The sequence below is a fragment of the Rhinopithecus bieti genome, unplaced genomic scaffold, assembly GCF_001698545.2.
Source record: "Rhinopithecus bieti isolate Rb0 unplaced genomic scaffold, ASM169854v2 scaffold_10347, whole genome shotgun sequence".
NCBI lineage: Eukaryota > Metazoa > Chordata > Mammalia > Primates > Cercopithecidae > Rhinopithecus > Rhinopithecus bieti.
Window position 1 is genome coordinate 4377174 of NW_016806836.1, and position 23100 is coordinate 4400273.

Sequence of the window (23100 nt, forward strand, 5' to 3'; positions counted from 1 at the left end):
GCTCTGTCGCCCGGGCTGGAGTGCAGTGGCCGGATCTCAGCTCACTGCAAGCTCCGCCTCCTGGGTTTACGCCATTCTCCTGCCTCAGCCTCCGGAGTAGCGGGGACTACAGGCGCCCGCCACCTCGCCCGGCTAGTTTTTTGTATTTTTAGTAGAGACAGGGTTTCACCGTGTTAGCCAGGATGGTCTCGATCTCCTGACCTCGTGATCCGCCCGTCTCGGCCTCCCAAAGTGCTGGGATTACAGGCTTGAGCCACCGCGCCCGGCCTGATTGTTTTGTTTTTTAAGACAGGATCTCACTTTGTTGCCCAGGCTGGAGTGCAGTGGCATGAACATGGCTCACTGCAGCCTCAATCTCCTGGGCTCAAGCGATTCTCTTGCCTTAGCGCCCTGAGTAGCTGGGACCATAGGTGCATGCCACCACACCAACTAATTTTCTATTTTTTGTAGAAATGGGGTTTCACCATGTTGCCCAGGCTGGTCTTGAACTCCTGAGCTCATGCAATCTGCCCACTTTGACCTCCCAAAGTGCTGGAATTACAAGCATAAACCACCGGGCACGGTCTGCCTCTGGTGTTAATCTTCCCCATTCCTTCAGTAAAGTCTCATCTACCCTATGACTTTGTTGTCATATGATGAAAGAGAAGTGGTACCTGGCCCACATTCTCCAAACTCGGCCTTCTACCCCTACTTCAGCAGTATCCCAGCAAGGTGGATTACAGCCCATGATCTCTGGGCCAGAAGCAGAAGAAAACAAGCAGTTGTCCATGGAGAAAGAAAAGGAAGAGGGGAGAAATAGTCATATGGAGGTCAATGCACATCTATCCCCAACACTTTCCCCAAATGCAATCAATGGAAGGTGATTCTCAAGGCATAAGGGAGAATGGACACTTGAGAAGTAAGATAAAAACTATGTGCTATTATCATTATTATTATTTTGAGATGGAATTTTGCTCGTTGCCCAGGCTAGAGTGCAATAGCGCCATCTCAGCTTACAGAAACCTCTGCCTCCCGGGTTCAGGCAATTCCCATCCCTCAGCCTCCCAAGTAGCTGAGATTACAGGCACGCACCACCACGCCTGGATAATTTTTGTATTTTTAGTAGAGATGGGGTTTCACCACGTTGGTCAGGCTGGTTTCAAACTCCTGACCTCAGGTGATCCACCTGCCTCAGCCTCCCAAACTGCTAGGATTACAAGTGTGAGCCACTGTGCCTGGCCTATCTGCTATTATTTACACTCCTCTATTTCTTTAATTACTACTAAAAAAATCAATGAGACTAGGCCAGGCACAGTGGCTCACACCTGTAATCCCAGCACTTTGGGAGGCTGAGGCAGATGGATCACCTGAGGTTAGGAGTTCAAGACCAGCCTGGCCAACATGGTGAAGCCCCGTCTGTACTCAAAATACAAAAATTAACCAGGTGTGGAGGCGGGCACCTGTAATCCCAGCTACTCAGGAGTCAGGAGAATTGCTTGAACCCAGGAGGCGGAGGTTGTAGTGAGATGAGATGGTGCCATTGCACTCCAGCCTGGGTGAAACTCTGTCTCCTAAAAAAAAAAAAAGAAAATGAGACTGACGTTTTGATAAGACTTAGTATAAACTTAAACACCCATCCCCAAAACAGAACTTTCCAAACCACATGTGAATGAATAACATTAGCTCAGTGAAAAGTTTTGGAAACAGTTTTCCTAAAAGAGGGAATAGCTTGTGTAAAGTCCCTAAGATGAGTATGAGCTTCGCTTACTTAAGGATTGAAAACAAAGTGTGGCTACAGCAGAGTGAGAGAAGGGAGAAGGGACATAATAGGAAATAAGAATAAAGGAGAATCTGAGACTCCAACAGGCAAAGATACTTCAAAGCACGACGCAGGACAAGTCCCTATCTCAAAGCCTACCAGGAAGCTGTGCTTCCTCGATAATCCAGGAAAAGAACAACCAGACATATTCCCTTCACTATAATTAATTACAAAGTCATAATGCAACAACAGGTAGGGTACTCTGCTTTAAACTTTACAAAGCACTTTCACAAATATCACCTCACTGAAATTCTCCAACAATTTTGTAAGGTTAACATTGTCCCCAGTACACAGATAGGGAAACAAACACTAACAGTTACTATGCCTTGGATCACCCTTAGCAAGTAAGAGAGGGAATCAGGAACTTCTAATAATTCCTTCTAACTCCACGTCTACAGTTCTTTACCTATACCAATTGGATGAGCTGACACAAAGTGAAATAATTAGATTGATTCCTTTTTGTTTTTTTTGAGATGGAGTCTTGCTCTGTCGTCCAGGCTGGAGTGCAGTGGCGTGATCTTGGCTCACTGCAAGCTACGCCTCCCAGGTTCACACCATTCTCTTGCCTCAGCCTCCCAAGTAGCTGGGACTACAGATGCCCACCACCATGCCCAGCTAATTTTGTTTTTTGTTTTTGTTTTGTTTTGTTTTGTTTTTAGTAGAGACAGGGTTTCACCATGCTAGCCAGGCTGGTCTCTAACTCCTGACCTCGTGATCCTCCCACCTCGGCCTCCCAAAGTGTTGGGATTACAGATGTGAGCCACCGCACCCAGCCTAGATTGATTCTTGACAGTCAAAAATATTAACTGTGAATTATATTGCTATACATATTCACCCTTATGACTTTACTTTGGTTTCTACTAAGAAAGGTCTTCCTTACTTCAAGAATTTAAAATATTCACCTATTTTTTTAAGTACTTTTTTTTTTTTGAGTTCTTTTTTTTTGAGTTGGTGTCTCGCTCTGTCACCCAGGCTGGAGTGCAGTGGTGCGATCTTAGCTCATTGCAACCTCCGCCTCCCAGGTTCAAGCGATTCTCCTGCCTCAGCCTCCCGAGTAGCTGGGATTACAGGTTTGTGCCACCACGTCTGGCTAAGTTTTGTATTTTTTAGTAGAGATGGGGGTTGGCCAGGCTCATCTTGAACTCTTAACATCAGGTGATCTGCCTGCCTCAGTCTCCCAAAGTGCTGGGATTACAGGCATGAGCCATCATACCTGGGCTTCTTTAAGTACTTCTATGCTTTCTTTTAAAATTTAATTTAATTTAATTTAATTTTTATTTTATTTTTTCGAGATGGAGCCTTGCTCTCTTGCCCAGGCTGGAGTGCAGTGATGCAATCTCGGCTCACAGCAACCTCTGCCTCCTGGGTTCAAGCAATTCTTCTGCCTCAGCCTCCCGAGTAGCTGGGATTACAGGCGTGCACCACCATGTCAGGCTAATTTTTTTTTTTTTTTTTGAGACAGAGTTTTGGTCCTGTTGCCCAGGCTGGAGTGCAATGGCATGATCTTGGCTCATTGCAACTTCCACCTCCCAGGTTCAAGTGATTCTCCTGTCTCAGTTTCCTGAGTAGCTGAGATTACAGGTGCCTGCCACCATCCCTGGCTAATTTTTTTTTTTTTTTTTTTGAGACGGAGTCTCGCTCTGTCGCCTGGGCTGGAGTGCAGTGGCCGGATCTCAGCTCACTGCAAGCTCCGCCTCCCAGGTTCATGCCATTCTCCTGCCTCAGCCTCCCGAGTAGCTGGGACTACAGGCGCCCGCCACCTCGCCCGGCTAGCTTTTTGTATTTTTTAGTAGAGACGGGGTTTCACCGTGTTAGCCAGGATGGTCTCGATCTCCTGACCTCGTGATCCGCCCATCTCAGCCTCCCAAAGTGCTGGGATTACAGGCTTGAGCCACTGCGCCCGGCCATCCCTGGCTAATTTTGTATTTTTATAGAGATGGGGTTTCACCATGTTGGTCAGGCTGGTCTCAAACGCCTGATCTCAGGTGACCCACCCACCTCGGCCTCCCAAAGTGGTGGGATTACAGGTGTGAACCACTGCACCCAGCCTAATTTTTCTATTTTTAGTACAGACAGGGTTTCACCATATTGGCCAGGCAGGTCTTGAACTCCTGACCTCGTGATCCACCTGCCTCAGCCTCCCAAAGTGCTGGGATTACAGGCATGAGCCACTGCGGCTGGCATATGCTTTCATTTTTAATATTAATAATTTTAGCCTATCCATAATACATTTTGGGGTGTAGTATGAAAATGAAACTATTTCTCCAAATGGTTATCCAGAATTATGCCATCCATGTCTAATATTTGAAATGCCACTTTTACTATACACAAATAACTCCCACCCTCCATATATGTTTTTGGTCTAATTTTACTCTGAATTATTTATTTTCTTTTAACTATTTCTGGACTACAACCACATCTTATTTTATTTATTTATTTATTTATTTGGGACAGTCTTGCTCTGTCACCCAGGCTAGAGTATAGTGGCATGATCACGACTCACTGCAGCCTCGACCTTCTGGGTTCAAGCAATCCTCTTGCCTCTGCCTCCAGAGTAGCTGGGACTATGGGTGTGTGCCACCACATATGGCTAATTTTTAAAGTTTTCTTTTTTTTTGTAGAGACAGGGTCCCGCTATGTTGCCCAGACTGGTCTTGAACTCTTTGTCTCAACCCATCGGCCCATCTCGACCTCCCAAAGTGCTGAGATTATAGGTGTGAGCCACTGCACACAGCCAATCACATTATTTTATTTTTAAATTTCATTTTATTTACATAGTTTTTGAGACAGGGTCTCATCTGTCACCCAGGCTGGAGTGCAGTGGCGTGATCTCAGCTCACTGCCACCTCTGCTTCCCAGGCTCGGCAATTCTCCAGCCTCAGTCTCCCGTGTAGCTGGGAATACAGGTGCAAGCCACCAATGCCCAGCTAAATTTTTGTATTTTTTTTACAAAGACGGGGTTTCACTATGTTGCCCAAGCTGGTCTTGAACTCCTGAGCTCAAGTGATCTGCCTGCCTCAGCCTCCCAAAGTGATGGGATTATAGGGGTGAGCCACAGTACCCGGACCACATTATTTTCACTACTAAAACTTTGTAACATGCTTTAATTACATAAAAATGTCCATTTTTATTGGGTAAAATATTTCAAAGTACGGAGGCATTATAAATGAATGCAAAAGACAAACCATCAACAGAAAATGGCCAAAAGCAGTGACCATGAAATTCACAGAAGAAACACAATCAGCCAGTAGTCTTTAAGGGTCATCCTATGCACTAATAATTTTTTAAAATGCAAATTTAAAGAAACAGATACCATGTTTACTAGAATACTCTGTGCTGGCAAGAGAGGAAAAAGGGGTGTGCTCATAGGGACTGTAAGTGGTACCACCTCCCTGAGAGACATCTGGTAATACATTACATTTGGTAACCCATCTGTTGGAAGACCTCTGACCCAGAAATTTCAATGCTGAGAAATTTACCCTAAAAAATACTACCACAAGTGCACAAAACTGTACATACGAAGATGTTCACTTATCCCAGCACTTCGGAAGGCTGAGGCAGGTGGATCACCTGAGGTCAGGAGTTCAAGACCAGCCTGACTGACATGGTGAAACCCCATCTCTACTAAAAATACAGAAATGAGCTGGGTGTGGTGGTAGGCACCTGTAATCCCAGCTACATGGGAGGCTGAGGCAGGAGAACCACTTGAACCTGGGAGGTGGAGGTTGCAGTGAGCTGAGATCATGCCACTGTACTCCAGACTGGGTGACAAAGTGAGATTCCGTCACAAAAAAAAAAAAAAAAAAAGATGTTCATTTGTGCTTTATTATTTATAATAACAAATATAAACAAAATTTTTTTAAGATGAAGTCTCCCTCTGTCCCCCAGGCTAGAGTGCAGAGGTGCGATGGCAGCTCACTGCAACCTCCGCCTCCCAGGTTCAAGTGATTCTCCTGCCTCAGCCTCCTGAGTAGCTGGGATTATAGGTGGCCACCACCACGCCCAGCTAAATTTTCTATTTTTAGTAGAGACGGGGTTTCACCATGTTAGCCAGGCTGGTTTCAAACTCCTGACCTCAGGTGATCCACTCGCCTTGGCCTCCCAAAGTGCTGGGATTACAGGAGTAAGCTACCACACCCGGCTATAAAATTGTTTGTAACAATAATATAGAACAGAAGTTAAGAGTGCAGGCCCTAGAACAGACTTCCTATGTCTGCATCTAAGTTCTGACACAGAGTAGTAATGTGCATTTGGGCAATTATGTCTCTGTATCTTATCTCTAACTTTCCAGAGTTGTAAGGATTAAATGAGGTCATACATGCCTGTCACACAGTCAATGCTTGACAAACATCAGGTGGTATTATTAAAGAAAAACATTATAAACTACTTAAATGTCCAATAATAGAGAGTTGGTTAGATAAATTGGGATTTATGCAATTTAATCCAGTCATTAAAAAGGAAGAGGTACTTACCTATAACTTTACATATGGAAAAAAATACCCTAGAAATCTAAACACTATACTGATGGAGTCTTGCTCTGTTGCCGAGGCTGGAGTGCAGTGGCGCGATCTCGGCTCACTGCAACCTCCGCCTCCAGGTTTCAAATGATTCTCCTGTCTCAGCCTCCCGAGTAGCTGGGACTACAGGCGCACACCACCACACCTGGCTAATTTTTGTATTTTTAGTAGAGATGGGATTTCGCCATGTTGGTTATGCTCGTCTCGAACTCCTGACCTTAGGTGATCCACCCGCCTCGGCCTCCCAAAGTACTGGAATTACAGGCGTGAGCCACCGTGCCAGGCCTACATACTATATTATTAAGACTACCTTCAGGGTGAGGGGCATGGACTTACAGTGCAGAGCTTCTACTTTTTTCCTCTTGAACTGTTCAAATTCTGATTATTTTTGTAACCAGAAACAAAAGCTCTTTTCATTTTGAAAAAGAAGACTCTTCAAAATGATACATCCTCCTCATGTGGCATCAGAAAACACACTCACTGGGCATTGTTTCCACTGCTTTCCTCATCAATGATCCCAGGCACAGCCTTTCCTGCAGCTCGGCTAATTTCCCTTGAAGAAGAAAAATTAAAATCTAGTAAACAAAAAAAATTTGAGAATTTCACACTGTACTCAATAGTACAGTAAATATGAGGCTAAGGTGGGAGGATTGCTTAAGCCTGGGAGGTCAAGGCTGCAGTGAACTGTGTTCCCACCACTGCATTCCAGCCTGAGCAACACAGCAAGACTCTGTCTCAAAAAATACATACATATATATATATATATATAAAATAAAAAATAAGTTGAATGTGAAGTAAGTTTCAAAAGATGAAGAAAAATAATTTGATGAATAAGTAGTAACATAGTAAAATAAATTATAATAACCTAAAAAAAGAAAGAAGAAGGGGCAGTGAAAAGAATGTGTGAGAAGAGATGAGGGAAGATTTATGTAGAAGAAATGAGAGTTATGTGTAAGGATATTTCTGCTTTATTTTTTTTTTGAGACGGAGTCTCACTCTGTCACCCAAGCCAGAGTACAATGGTACAATCTCAGCTCAATACAACCTCTGCTTACCCAGCTCAAGCGATTCTCCTGCCTCAGCCTCCCGAGTAGCTGGGATTACAGGTGTCTGCCACCATGCCTGGCTAATTTTTTTGTATTTTTAGATGGGGAGATGGGGTTTCATGTTGGCCAGGCTGGTTTTGAACTCCTGATCTCAAATGATCCGTCTGCCTTGGCTTCCCAAAGTGCTGGGATTACAGGTGTGAGCAGTGACACCTGGCCAAGATATTTCTGCTTTCAACATGCTTACCTGTTCAAGACTCCACTGGAAACTAGAGCTTCTTTAGGATGGAAATATTTGTGATATACATTTCTAACCACAGCATCTATGAGGGAAAAAGAGAAGGAGGTATATTTTAGGTTAGAAATAAGTTTGATATTATAGACTCATACCAATTTTGACCTGAAAGGCACCCTGGAACTCGGTTCCAATCCATCTCGCTTTATAAATGGAAGCAGCCCAAGCCTAGGAGGCTCAGACTGCTGATGAGAATGGAACATTAAAACATGTACACACTGCCCAGGGCTTTTTCCATTATGCCACTGGACCTAGAGGGCTATGATATAAAATAATAGATAGAAATTGCTGCCTCTACTGAAAATAATAATACTAATTACCATTATTAACCATGATTCCATATTCTTCTAGTAAAAAGTTAATATTGGTGTCAAATCTGGATTCTCCACCTTCTCCTAGCATCACAAGGACATCTCCACCACTGTCAAGATATTTCCTCAGGATTTCAAACTACACAAAGGAAAAAAGCAATCTATGAATATACTCAAAAGACTTTTGCCTGAAACACCATAAGACCTTAACTAGATGAAAAATAAATACTTAAAATCTATAAGGCATTTACATATAAATGTATATAAGATAAAAAGTACTCTCTATGTAGGATCTCCAAGCTTGTCTTTGAGCACAAAGCTCCAAAATACTCAAAGTAAACTTATAGTTTCAAAGCTGACTATCAGACAGCAAGTCAAAAGTGAAAAACTTAACTAAAGGAAGCACTCAGTTCTCCATTCAGAGGCACCCCTGGTCTCCACCTACTAGATGCCAGTTGTACCTACCTTGCCCTGGCAACCAAAAATGTCTCTTGAGATTGCCACATGTTCCCTCAGGAGAAGAAGAAATAGAATCACCCCTGGTTAAGAACCACTGATTTAGACAATGCCTTCTCTTGACGGCCCACAGACGATATCAGGATGAAAGCATTTCATATCACACCTGGGAAGAATTCTGTTCAAGGTCATTGACCAACCAAACCATAGAGAAAAATGCATGTTTTCTGCTTATCTCCTGGAAGCTCTCTCTTGTTTTCACAAAGTTGGTGATGGGAGAAAAATCTAGGGTTGATCTTGCTGGTCTAGCCTGAGAAAACCTGGGGTGGGTGGTCCAGACAAATAGTTTCTTAACTTTCTTCATCAAGCACTCCAGCGGAGAAAAAGCTGAACATGTATATAAATACATCCAATATGTATGTATCTCTATATAAAATACGCACTTTATAATTTGAAACAACTCTCAAAATGTTTTAAGAGTAATGAAAATATGAATAATAAACATAATTTCCTTCTGGCACCCCATTGATTTATCACATGCATCCTACTTTGGAAACTACTGCCCAGACTAGCTTTGCCACAGCATGGCCCTCTTGCTCTTGCATGCTCCCTAAATTTTCCTCTCCCCCTGACTTCCCCACACTGTACAAAACAAATGAATCTGGCCAGGCACAGTGGCTCACACCTGTAATTCCAGCATTTTGGGAGGCCGAGGCGGGCGGATCACGAGGTCAGTAGATCGAGACCGCAGTAAAACCCTGTCTCTATTAAAAATACAAAAAAAAAAAAAAAAATTAGCCGGGCATGGTGGCGGGCACCTGTAGTCCCAGCTACTCAGGAGGCTGAGGCAGGAGAATGGCGTGAACCCGGGAGGCGGACCTTGCAGTGAGCTGAGATCGTGCCACTGCACTCCAGCCTGGGCAACAGAGCAAGACTCTGTCTCAAAAACAAAAACAAAACAAATGAATCTTTGGAAGCCAAGGTAGGCGGATCACCTGAGGTTAGGAGTTCGAGACCAGCTTGGCCAATATGGTGAAATGCCATCTCTACTAAAAATACAAAACTTAGCCAGGCATGGTGGTATGCACCCATAGTCCCAGCTACTCGGGAGGCTGAGGGAGGGGAATTGCTTGAACCCAGGTGGTGAAGGTTGCAGTAAGCCAAGATTGCACCACTGCATTCCAGCCTGGGCAACAGAGCAAGATTCCATCTCAAAAATGAAACACAACAAAACACAAAACAAAATAAAAAATGAATTATTTCAAAATCAAAATTAAGGTGGGGCGCAGTGGCTCACACCTGTAATCCCAACACTTTGGGAGGCTGAGGTGGGTGGATCACTTGAGGTCAGGAGCTTAAGACCATCCTGGCCAACATGGTGAAACCCCGTGTCTACTAAAAATACAAAAAATAGCCAGATGTGTTGGCAGACGCCTGTAATCCCAGCTACTTGGGAGGCTGAAGTAGGAGAATCAGTTGAACCTGGGAGGCGGAGGTTGCAATGAGCCAAGAATGCACCAATGCACTCCAATCTGGCAACAGAGCAAGACTCTTGTCTAAAAAAAAAAAAAATCAGCTCAAAGTCCACTTCCTCTGGGCCCAATAATCCAATGCCTCTTTTCTGTGCTTCTGTAGAAATGTGGAACTTAGAACATTGATCATTATCGGTAGATGGTCCATTTGTTTCATTTCCCCTAAACTATCAGTTCCTAGAACGGAGAGATCATGTGCTATCTGACTTTGATCCCTAGCGTTAGTCCTAGAACCTGGCACATAACTAGGTACGTAACAGATCCTTAGTAAATATTTTTTGGAACAACAACAGAAAAACAAAACAAATGGGTTATAACTGCAGATCCTGGGCCCTGAACAACAGACTGAATCTCTCCCTAAATTCCTCTTCCTTTTTCTTCCTTTTGATTTCCTCTCAAACTCCTCTTCCCAGATAGCCGTAAATATATGCTATGTTCTATGACTGATAACAGCAAGCCAGATCTAGTTTGCAATATATATTCTCAGAACATAGCTTTCACTTGGGAAATTCTACTGGTACTTGGTATTTATGATTATGCAGTTCTGGGATTTGTCCATGTTGCCTAAATGCAATGAGTATACAGTAAGTATCGGTATCTACTGTGTCCTATTGGCCATCTGGCATTGGAAGAAAAAGATACATGAAGGACGTGGTGTGCAATAACACAGATGGGCAAAAGTTGAAGGAGCTTCCACGAATTAATTAAGACCCAGTTTCCAGCTCTGCATGTAAGTGAGACCCTTCTAACAAAAGAACAGATATTTGGTACAAATTGGAGGTTTCTTATTTCTTTATGGCAAAAACAGGAAGAAAGATTAATTTTGCAGACTTAAATTTTAGAAATTGGCTTAGAATGCATTCACACTGTTAAGTTTTACAGTGTGGCAGCAAATGTGAGATATTTCATGTAATCAAGACTGGATGATCCAGGTCAGTGGCTCTCATTGGAGGAATTTAAACCATCTAGCATGTATTATGGATCACCATAATATTAATATTAATACAGCATAATATTAATGCCATGTTAATGTTTAAGGACATTTTAGTGGGTAAAGGGCAGGGAAGTTAAGGTCCTGCAATATTCAGACCAGTCCCACACAGTAAAGAACTGTTTCACAGCATTTGAATATCTTCTCAGTCACGTAGGTTTAAAAAAGAAAAAGCAAACAAACAAATGAAGCTTAGCCTAAAATCTAACTCCAATTTATTTATTTTTTTTGAGATGAAGTCTTGCTCTGTCACCCACGCTGCAGTGGCTCAATCTCAGCTCACTGCAACCTTCACCTCCTGGGTTCAAGTGATTCTCCTGCCTCAGCCTCCTGAGTAGCTGTGACCACAGGCGCCTGCCACCACACCCGGCTAATTTTTGTATTTTTAGCAGAGACAAAGTTTCACCATGTTGGCCAGGTTGGTCTCAAACTCCTGACCTAAGGTGATCCACCCGCCTCAGCCTCTCAAACTCCTGGGATTACAGGAGTAAGCTACTGCACTCGGCCCAAATTATACGTACATACTATACAAAGTATTTTTTGCATGATTTAACATATACTGAATTCCCAGGTACCCAACTACCATGTAAACTGAGAGAAGAATTATACTCTTTTTATTAATAGAACTTTACCAAGAGTTAGTCAGTACTTTGGAAAAATCACATCACTGACAGCAACATGATTTGAATTGCCAATACATCACTTCCTCCAGTATGCATATGTACCTATCCCATTCATGGGAGTTCTATACATTTATTACACATTTATTTCAAAATGTCAAACATAAAGAAGTGTTCTAATGTATGTATGACCAAGCATTAACAAACTGAAATATGTATATTCTCCTAGTATATATATGCCTAAACATTTACAATTTGAAATACATATATTCTTTCATAAATCATCCTCTAATTTATGTACATTAAAGTTAGGAAGCTGTATTGCTTTACTTTTTTAATGGTGGTGGGTTAGATTATCTTTGCATTTCAATTCAGGGTAATAAAGTTAGCATTGGTAATATAGGTGGACGCTGGTCTGTTAGGGTTGGAAAATACTCATCTCAGCCACGTGGTTACCTGGTCATAACTGAATACCACCACAAAGCTAGTGTGATGCGTTAATATAGTTGAGGTGGAAATAAGGGGAGACTGTTCAGCCTAGTTTCTAGTCTGATACTAGCACCAAATATCAGACATATGATGTCTGTCCTGTCACAGAAGTTTCTGGAAGCCAACATGAAAAAGACTTCACACAGCTCTCCAAGGGTAACAGTCTAGGAGGCCAGCAGCAATGACAAGGAAAGCAGTGATCTCACCAGCATGAGCCTATTGGAAGAACTGTAACACAAGGGAATGCTGGTTCCTAGAAAAAAAAGCTAACAGCTTTTCTCCCTTTTCTTCCCACCTCACTCCAACTCCAAAGAGAAGGCATGGTGTCAGGGACTGGTCTGGGAGAGGACATTTTATTAGGATAAAGTTACATCAAACTTGCCTCTCGAAGGACTTGTGTCTCTTGGATGCAACAGCCTTCCATCCCTGGAAGCCCAAACTAAGGCTTGGCCTGGCACGCATCTCCACTTGGGAAAAGGCCCTGGCAGCAGGTTCTGACCCTCTCTCTGGATACCCCTGTGTTCCTGAGGCTGGCTGGTCCCTGGCAAACATCAGGCCAACTCTCTCACTGGCTTCGCTAGGTGGATGGGGAGATGGAGCCAAAGCCCAACAAGTAATAGTGTTGTTCTGCAGGCCACTGCCCTCTGTATGTACATTTCCCTCAAGGTCTCAGTGGGTAGGGGTTGCTGGTTACCTCCACATTGCCAATGGTACTTCCTACTCCTTCTGTCAATTAACCTGATCAAACAATCGTGTCTCTCTCCATGCCATTCCCAGCAGGGAAGTTCAACTTGCAATCAAATTGAGAAACAAAGGACACTAGAAATGCTCCCCATTGGACCTCTTCCCCATGGCACCACCCAGAGTAACAGCAGGAGACCTTGGCTGGCCTCAATCTAAGGACCACATTGGCCTTGCCCCACCTCAACCTCCCTACTCCCCATATTCTCTCTGAGCACAAAGGTACTTCCCATTCTCTGTAAAACGGCTCTATGTTCTGGGATTTTTGTTTTATTGACTGTGGAAAAACACACCTAACTTTTCCTAAATTTACCATCTTAACCATTCTGAAGTACATAGTTCAGCAGTTTTTTTTTGTTTGTTTTTTCTTTTCAGACAGGGTCTGTCGCCCAGGCTGGAGTACAGGGGCGCAATCTCAGCTCACTGCAACCTCCGCCTCCCAGGTTCAAGTGATTCTCCCGCCTCCACCTCCCAAGTAGCTGGGAATACATGCGTGCACCACCACGCCAGCTAATTTTTGTATTTTTAGTAGAGATGGGGTTTCACCATGTTGGCCAGGCTGGTCTCGAACTCCTAGCCTCAAGTGATCCACCTGCCTCAGCCTACCAAAGTGCTGGGATTAGAGGTGTGAGCCACCATGCCTGGTCTAGTCCAGCAGTATTAAATATACTCACACTGTTGGGCAACCAATCTGCAGAACTGTTTTCATCTTGCAAAACTGAAACTCTATACCTATTAAACAGCAACTCTCCATTCCCCACTTCCCCCAGGTCCTGGCAACCACCACCCTTCTATTTTCTGTCTCTACAAATTCGACTACTCTACATACCTCATGCTTGCATAAGTGAAATCATATAGTATTTGTCTTTTAGTGTCTGCCTTATTTTCATTTGGCATAATGTCCTCAAAATTTATTCATGTTGTAGCATGTATCAGAATTATCTTCCTATTTAAGACTGAATAATATTCCATTGTATGTATATACCATATCTTATCTATTCATCTGCCGATGGATAGTTGGGCTATTTCCACCTTTTGGCTATTGTGAATAGTGCTGCTAAGAAGATAGGTGTGCAATTATCTCTTTGAGATCCGGTTTTCCATTCTTTTGGGCATATACCCAGAAGTGGAATTGCTAGATCATATGGCAGTTTTTTGTTTTTGTTTTTTTTGAAATGGAGTCTCGCTCTGTTGCCCAGGCTGGATGGAGTTCAGTGGCCCGATCTCTGCTCACTGCAAGTCCGCCTCCCAGTTTCAAGTGATTCTCCTGCCTCAGCCTCCCAAGTAGCTGGGATTACAGGTGCACACCATCACGCCTGGCTAATTTTCGTATTTTTAGTAGAGACGGGGTTTCACTATGTTGGCCAGGCTAGTCTCAAACTCCTGACCTCAAGTGATCCACCCGCCTCAGCCTCCCAAAGTGCTGGGATTACAAGCATGGGCCATCACACACAGCCATCATATGGCAATTTTATGCTTAAATTTTTGAGGAACTGCCATACTGTTTTTCATGGTGATTGCACCATTTTACATTCCTACCATCAGTGTGGAAGGGTTCCAATAACTTCCCATTCTCACCAATACTTGTCATTTGTATTCTGGGCCTTACATTTTTTTTTTTTTTTTTTTTTTTTTTTTGAGACGGAGTCTGGCTCTGTCCCAGGCTGGAGTGCGGTGGCCGGATCTCAGCTCACTGCAAGCTCCGCCTCCCAGGTTCATGCCATTCTCCTGCCTCAGCCTCCCAAGTAGCTGGGACTACAGGCGCCCACCTCGTCGCCCGGCTATTTTTTTTTTTTCTTTTTTTTTTTTTTTTGAGACGGAGTCTGGCTCTGTCCCAGGCTGGAGTGCGGTGGCCGGATCTCAGCTCACTGCAAGCTCCGCCTCCCAGGTTCATGCCATTCTCCTGCCTCAGCCTCCCAAGTAGCTGGGACTACAGGCGCCCACCTCGTCGCCCGGCTAGTTTTTTGTATTCTTTTTTTTTTTTTTTTTGAGACGGAGTCTCGCTCTGTCGCCCAGGCTGGAGTGCAGTGGCCGGATCTCAGCTCACTGCAAGCTCCGCCTCCCGGGTTTACGCCATTCTCCTGCCTCAGCCTCCCAAGTAGCTGGGACTACAGGCGCCCACCACCTCGCCCGGCTAGTTTTTNCGGCCTCCCAAAGTGCTGGGATTACAGGCTTGAGCCACCGCGCCCGGCCGTTTTTTGTATTCTTTAGTAGAGACGGGGTTTCACCGTATTAGCCAGGGTGGTCTCGATCTCCTGACCTTGTGATCCGCCCGTCTCAGCCTCCCAAAGTGCTAGGATTACAGGCTTGAGCCACCGCGCCCGGCCTCTGGGCCTTACATTTATCATTCTTTATCCATTCCATGAACCAGAATAATAAACATCTTTATTTTAAATGTAATTTTCCTATTTTCTTTTTTTTTTGAGATGGAGTTTTGCTCTTGTTGCCCAGGCTGAAGTGCGATAGCACGATCTTGGCTTACGGCAACCTCTGCCTCCCAGGTTCAAGCGATTCTCCTGCCTCAGCCTCCCGAGTAGCTGGGATTACAGGAACACGCCACCACGCCTGGCTAATTTTGTATTTTTAGTAGAGATGGGGTTTCTCCATGTTGGTCAGGGTGGTCTCGAACTCTCAACCTCAGGTGATCCACCTGCCTCGGCCTCCCAAAGCGCTGGGATTATAGGCATGAGCCACTGCACCCGGCAGAATTTTCCTATTTTCAAAGCAAAAATATAGCAAAGAAGTGTGGCTAGTGGCTGGGCGTGGTGGCTCACACCTATAATCCCAGCACTTCGGGAGGCTGAGTTAGGCAGCATAAGGTCCGGAGTTTGAGACCAGCCTGGCCAATATGGTGAAACCCCGTCGCCACTAAAAATACAAAAATTAGCCAGGCGTGGTGGTGGGCACCTGTAGTCCCAGCTACTCAGGAGGCTAAGGCAGGGAGAATTGCTTGAACCCAGGAGGCGGAGGTCACAGTGAGCTAAGATTACGCCACTACACTCCAGCCTGGGTGACAGAGCGAGACTGTCTCAAAAAAAAAAAAAAAGAAATGTGGCTAATATTTAATTGGCCCACACTATGTGTTTGGTACTTTACATGAAGCATCTCGGTTAATCATCACAACTCCATGATGAAAAGAGAGATGAAGTGATTACCTTAAGGCCACACAGTAAGTGGTGAAGGAGGATTCAGATCCAGTATTTCAGAGCCCAGGCTCTTAGTCATTTCACCATATTCCTTCTTTAGTGGATATTTCTTACCTCAGCTGCAGTAAATTTTTCCCTTGGCCCAGCTGTAATCCACAGTTTCACTCCATTTAACCTCTCAGATGTGATTTCATCTTTTAAGCTAGAAATACAATTTTAAAAGCAAATGTTAGGTCCATAATTTAAATCAATTTATGTATTGTTTTAGTCTCTCAATTATTTGGAAGCAGAGGCCACAGAGTCTCAGAGATGAAGGGACTTAGACATAACTGGTCCAGTCTCTCTCCCAAAGTGAGAATTCCCTCTACAGGCCTGCCCCAGAGTCATCTGGCCTCTGTTCAAATACTTCCAGTAAGTCAAGGTGTTCAAATTAAGCCATGCTGAAGCATAAGGAAGTCCTCAACTACTAATTCAATCAGCCCTACCATTAGCTCGTATGATTACATATCCTCACCTATTAAGAAGAAACATACACATACACATACACAAAGTCAAAGTCATTCTCATTTAATTCTCATGTTTCCTTTCCCTAGTATTGACCTCAGTCAAAATATGAAGAAAGCTTCTAAATCTTAAAAAGCTACATGTGTATAATTAGAATAATTTTTTAGTGTGTGATTTGGAAGACAACTTAATAATATGCTGCTTTAATAATATCCTAATTGCTGATTTCAAAAGAAATGTTTTTTGGTTTTTGTTTTTGACAGAGTCTCCCTCTGTTGCCCAGGCTGGAGTGCAGTGGCATGATCTTGGCTCACTGCAGGCTTCACTGCCTGGGTTCAAGGGATTCTTGTCCCTCAACCTCCTTAGTAGCTGGGATTATAGGCACGCACCATCAACTCAAGTGATCTGCCTGCTTCAGCCTCCCAAAGTGCTGGGACTACAGGCATGAGCTACTGCGTCTTGTCCAAGAGATGTTTTAATAAGAATTTATTTAATTATGAATAATTTTTTTTATTTTTTTGAGACAGAGTCTCGCTCTGTCACCAAGCTGGAGTGCAGTGGCGTGATCTCAGCTTACTATAACCTCCGCCTTCTGGGTTTAAGTGATTCTCCTGCCTCAGCCTCCCGAGTAGCTGGGACTATAGGTGGGCACCATCATGCCCAGCTAATTTTTGTAATTTTAGTAGAGACAGGGTTTCACCATGTTGGCCAGGATGGTCTTGATTTTTCTTTTTTTTTTGAGACAGAGTCTCACTCTGTTGCCTAGGCTGGAGCGCAGTGGCGCAATCTCGGCTCACTGCAAACTCCACCTCCCAGGTTCAAGCAATTCTCGGCTTCAGCCTCCCAAGGAGCTGGGATTACAGGAGCTTGCCACCACGCCTGGCTAATTTTTAAAAAATTTTTAGTAGAGATGGGGTTTCACCATCTTGTCCAGGCTTGTCTCGAACCCCTGACCTCGTGATCCACCCGCCTTGGCATCCCAAAGTGCTGGGATTACAGGTGTCAGCCACTGTGCTGGCCAGTCTTGATCTCTTGATCTTGTGATCTGCCTGCCTCAGCCTCCCAAAGTGCTGGGATTACAGGCGTGAGCCACCGCGCCAAACCTAATTCTGAATAATCTTTAAATTGAGCTTCTCCCACCTAAACAATCTATGTTACATAAGAAAATAAAGACTTCTCAGCTTTATCAGCAGGACAATATCATTTAGAAGGGAAAACAATATACATGGTCAGTCACCTCTGAATCTTCCAATTACTCCGAAGTTTTTTCTGCATGGATTTATAGCCATTGTTGGTGGTAAATATCTCCTTTTTGTAGGCATTGAAAACAATGGTGCTCCGCAGCTCTTTCTCCATGGTTACCTTATGGAAGAAAGAAGGGTCAGAAAATCAATAAACAATATTCCAAAGACCCTAAAAGCAATAAATCGTTGCCTTCTACTACTAATTTATCAAGAAAGGGCATACAACTGAAACCTATCTAGGAAATTCCTACAATTCTCAAAGGTTGAGAATGAAATGCAAAAGCATTGCACAGAAACCTAATACCAAAACCAACCCAGCCCTCCCCTACCCGTTTTTGCTTTCCACCTCTTGCCCAGACCCTCCCAACAGCCTACACCTATGGCCCTGCCCCACCATCACCCTGCTCCTGTGTCCCAAGACCATGTTTCCAACCTGATTCATCACTGCTAACTACTGTTAAGCGCAGGGTATAGTCTTCTAGATTCTTTTTTTCTTTTCTTTTCTTTTTTTTGAGACGGAGTCTTGTTCTGTCTTCCATGCTGGAGTGCAACAGCATGATCTCGGCTCACTGTAACCTCCATCTCCTGGGTTCAAGCGATTCTCCTGCCTCAGCCTCCTGAGTTGCTGGGATTACAGGCAAGTGCCACCATTCCTGGCTAATTTTTGTATTTTTAGTAGAGACAGGGTTTCACCATATTGGTCAGGCTGGTATCGAACTCCTGACCTCGTGATCCACCTGCCTTGGCCTCCCAAAGTGCTGGGATTACAGGGGTGAGCCACTGCGCCCAGTTCTAGATTCTTTTTATACATATATTAACTTACAGTTTTATTTTATGAATTAGGATCTTACCACACGCATTACTCTGAAACACTTGGTTCACCTAACCTTGTATATTTGACATCTTTGTCAGTACACATGGATCTACCATATTCTTTTAAACAGCTACACAGGGCTGGATGCAGTGGCTTATGCCTGTAATTCCGGCACTTTGGGAGGCTGAGGTAGGAGGATCGCTTGAGCTCAGCAGTTCCAGACCAGCCTGGACCACATCTCTACAAAAATCAGCAGGGCATGGTGGCACATATCTGTAGTCCCAGCTATTCAGGAGGCTGAGGTGAGAGGACTGCTTGAGTCCAGGAGGTTGAGGCTGCAGTGAGCCACAACTACCTCACTCTGCACTCCAGCCTGGAGAACAGAGTGAAACCCTGTCTTTAAACAACAACAACAAAAACAGCTGCACAGTATTCATTTTATGGATCTACCATAATTTATTTAACCAGTCATATACTGATTGACGTCTTTTATCAAATATTTTCTAAAACAATACTAAAACATCAATGTTAAACAACATGTTTTCTGCACTTTGCCTATTTGTAGATTCTTACCTATTGAATGGCTGAGTAAATCATTTCCAAATTGCCCTCCAAAAAATCATAATTTTATATTTCCACTAACATGCTTCTGTTTCCACACATCCTATTTTCAGTCTTTGTCGTCTTTGCCAAAAAAAAAAAAAAAAAAAAAAAAGCCCTCATTACTGTTTTAATTTCCACTTTGAAGTTAGTGAGATAGTGGTCCCTTGCGATAGATTTCTGCCACTTGTATTTCTTCTGATTTTCTTGTCCAGGTACTCTGATCATTTTCTCTTTAAATTTTCTTTTAAAAAACTTCTTCCTATTATTATTATTTGAGATAAAAGTCCCACTCTGTGACCCAGGCTGGGAATGTAGTGGTGCAATCACGACTCACCGCAGCCTTGACCTCCTGGGCTCAAGCAATCATCCCACCTCAGCCTCCTGAGTAACTGGGACTACAGGTGCATACCAGTGCCCAGCGAATTTTTAAATTTTTTGCAGAAGCAAGGTCTTGCTATGTTGCCCTTAAACTCCTGGCCTCAAGTGATCCTCCTACCTCAACCTCCCAAAGTGCTGGTTTACAGGCATGAGCCACTGCACCCAGTCAGGTTTCATAATTTTCTAATTGATCATTAAACAAATATTTTCTTAAATTTATTTGGCTTCTGATACTTTTTTTGGTTTGGTTGAATTTTGCAGGCCATATAGATTTTAAATTTTATAGAGTTAAAAGTATTAATATTTTCCTTTCTGGCTTCTGGATGACATGAAACATTTAGAAGAGTTTTTGTCATTCTAAGATTATAAATAAATTCAACAATGCTTTCTTTCAGTACTTTGCAATGTAATTTTTTTTCCTTTTTCTTTTCTTTTTTTGTTTTTTTGAGACGGAGTCTCGCTGTGTCACCCGGGCTGGAGTGCAGTGGCCGGACCTCAGCTCACTGCAAGCTCTGCCTCCCGGGTTTACGCCATTCTCCTACCTCAGCCTCCCGAGTGGCTGGGACTACAGGCGCCTGCCACCTCGCCCGGCTAGTTTTTTGCATTTTTTTTAGTAGAGACAGGGTTTCACCGTGTTAGCCAGGATAGTCTCGATCTCCTGACCTCGTGATCCGCCCGTCTCAGCCTCCCAAAGTGCTGGGATTACAGGCTTGAGCCACCGCGCCCGGCCTGCTTTTTTTTTTTTTTTTTTTTTTTTTTTTTTTTTTTGAGACAGAGTATGCTCTGTCGCCCAAGCTGGAGTGCAGTGGCACTATCTCGGCTCACCACAACCTCCGCCTCCCAGCTTCAAGAGATTCTGGTGCCTCAGCCTCCCAAGTGGCTGGGACTACAGGCGCCCAACACACCCGGCTAATTCGTGATGTAATATTTTAACATTTAAATTTTAGTCCATTTGGAAATTATTGTGGTGCTCAAAATGGGCTTCATTCCGTTTTTTTTTTTTTTTTCCTTCTTTTACGAGGAATAGTGTCGCTCTGTTACCCAGGCTGGAGTGCAGTGGCGCAATCTCGGCTGGCTGCAACCTCTGCCTCCCGGGTAGAAGTGATTCTCCCGCCTCAGCCTCCCCAGTAGCTGGGATTACAGGCGCGCGCCATAGTAGAGACGGTCTTTCACCAGGTTGGCCAGGAGTCTGGAACTCCTGACCTCAAGTGATTCACCCGCTTTGGCCTCCCAAAGTGCTGGGATTACAGGTGTGAGACACCTCGCTCGACTGGTTTAATTTTCTAAATTACTAAAAAAGCTGCCTGACCCCAATTCATCTTTCTAATGCTGATTTGAAATACAGTACCATCTTCCCTCTATAATAAATCCCTATATATAACTGGCTCTTATTCTGAGTTCTAATATATTCTATCTGCCTGTAAGTTCCTGCTGAGTTCCAAACTTTCTTTTTTAAAAATTTATTTTTTTTTTTCAGAGACAGAGTTTCCTTTTGAGGCCCATGCTGGTTTCTGACTCCTGGGCTCAAGGGATCCTCCCGCCTCAGTCTACCAAGTAGCCAGGACTACGGGCCTACACTGCTGCACCCATCTTCTAAGTAGTTTAATTGCTATACCTTTATGTTATAATATCTGGTGGCTCTGGAGAGCTAATTTCCCTTATTACCATTAATTTCAGAATTTTCCTGGCTTTCACATACTTATTCTTCTTTAAGCACTTTAACATCATTTTGTCCAGTTGAAAAACTGCCCCCTCCATGATCCCACTAATGTGACACATCTATCTTTTTTTGTTCTGTTAGTTCAGCCCCTGGTGAGAGTAGCAGGTCTGCGTTCCTGTACTGTCAGACTTAGCCAGAAATGCATTTCCTTAATAATACTATAAGGCCTTTAAAACTGTAACAATAACGAATATTTGGGTAACGCTGCACAACCATTCTCTCGCTTTCTCTTCAATAACATTACCAAATCAGTATTTCCCACATGAATACCGAGGGATCGCAGCCACGATAGAAGAGAGATTAAGACTTTACGATTCCTCTTCCGATGCTCTTTCAGTCAGCGGAACGACTAAAAAAGCCGCATCACCCGAGGCCGTGCAGATGGGCTCCCACCCGGAGCGCCAGGACCGCGGGCCACGTCCGCGCCCACAGTTTACTTCACCCCGGTGGACCCTGGAAGTTCTATGACCGGCCCAGCGGCCTCGACGAGTGTGTCGAGGCCCTCGACAGCTCCCAGGCCACCCCAACGCCCCAGCCGGCCCACCACTGTCGGAGCCCTTTACCTGACGCTCAGCGACCACCGGTCACCTGACGCCGCCCAGCATCCCGCGGCCAGGTATCCAAGGCCGCTTAGTAACCGGGGAGGAGCGGCGGTGCGCCGGGAGGCGTGGCCCAGGACGGAGCGCTAGCTCCGGCCGACGTGATGACGACAGCACGGAAGGCGCCTCTCAGTCGCAGGCGTCAGGGGTATTGGGTAGGGAGCCTGGCTGATGTGGGACTGTACCATTTGGTGCATGAGGGGCAAATCCAAAAACAAGGAGAATTAACTTTTCACGAAAAATAAACCCATTTACTGTTGTTATTTAATATCAATTACGACTAAAGACTAATAAAGGTAGGACCCAAGTGCCCAAACTTCGCTCCACCCACAGGGAGGAGAATAGTGAAGGCTTCCAGCGAGGGGGTTGGAGAATGCGCCAGCCTCGATTCCCAAGGCGCAGGCGCAGAGCGGAGCCAGGCGCGCGCAGGGCCGGGCGGAGGGCGGGGCCGGACTATTAGGAACTACTTACCGGAAAGGGGTCAGCTGAATAAGTGTTGAGAATGGTAACACCGAATAATTCTGCTTTATTAACTGCGCATCTTCGCTTGCCATGGTGCTAGGCATGAGCGCCAGCGGTGAGCCCGCAGCCCTTTGGGCGGGGAGTTAGAACTTGAACAGATTCTACAAAAATGTGAAAACTGAACTGTATTAGGAAGTCTGACGACTAAGCTCGTCAAAAAGGCGCGCCTGTTGAGCAGAGTCTTGAAGAAAGAGTGTTATTCATTAAGGCAAAGGCTGGGGAAGGGCGTTCCCGGCAGAAAGAACTGCTTGTGCAAAGAGCATCACCAATACAGGTTGCCCTGCCATCGCCATTAAGGTGGGAAACCAGAAGCCTGCAACTACCAGCAGGCCACCCGACTACCCAGGAAAGCGCTCTGTGCCTACCTTTAGAGGTGTGTGGATTTGTGAACAACGCTGCAGCAGCCTGGAAGACCCAAACTGAAGATTGCAGAGAGCTCTGACAGTTTTTATTTACATGTATGGTTGTCTTCGAGTTTAGGATATTAAAACACACAACTCTTGTTGCTTTTCACAGTTTCTGTCACTGGAAATTTTAAAAGTGGAGACGGGTCGGACGCAGCGGCTCTCTCCTGTAATCGCAGCACTTTGGGAGGCCGAGGCAGGTGGATCTCTTGAGCCCAGGAGTTAGAGACCAGCCTGGGCAACATGGCGAAACCCGGTATCTACTAAAAATACGAAAAATTAGCTGGGCGTGGTGGCGCGCGCCTGTAGTCCCAGCTGATTGGGAGACTGAGGTAGGAGGATTGATTGATCCTAGGAGGCTGAATCTGCA

General features: G+C 44.5%; 1 protein-coding gene across 4 annotated transcripts in view; it reads right to left on the minus strand.

Annotated features, from left to right (window-relative positions):
- IFT52 (intraflagellar transport 52) overlaps positions 1-22212 on the minus strand; it is a 60847-nt gene extending 38635 nt beyond the window's left edge. Inside the window, exons 1-6 of one of the 4 annotated variants that reach the window (XM_017878038.1) lie at positions 21769-22212; positions 17684-17808; positions 16057-16144; positions 7977-8106; positions 7609-7684; positions 6797-6868 (exon numbers count right to left, since the gene is read on the minus strand). In XM_017878038.1, coding sequence (XP_017733527.1) covers positions 6797-6868; positions 7609-7684; positions 7977-8106; positions 16057-16144; positions 17684-17802 — 485 coding nt within the window. In that variant the 5' untranslated portion in view covers positions 17803-17808; positions 21769-22212. Of the gene's footprint in view, positions 1-6651; positions 6869-7608; positions 7685-7976; positions 8107-16056; positions 16145-17683; positions 17809-21768 lie in introns of all 4 variants that reach the window. The other 3 variants (XM_017878040.1, XM_017878039.1, XM_017878042.1) reach the window with 3 other exon arrangements.
- Positions 22213-23100: the final 888 nt, after the last annotated feature.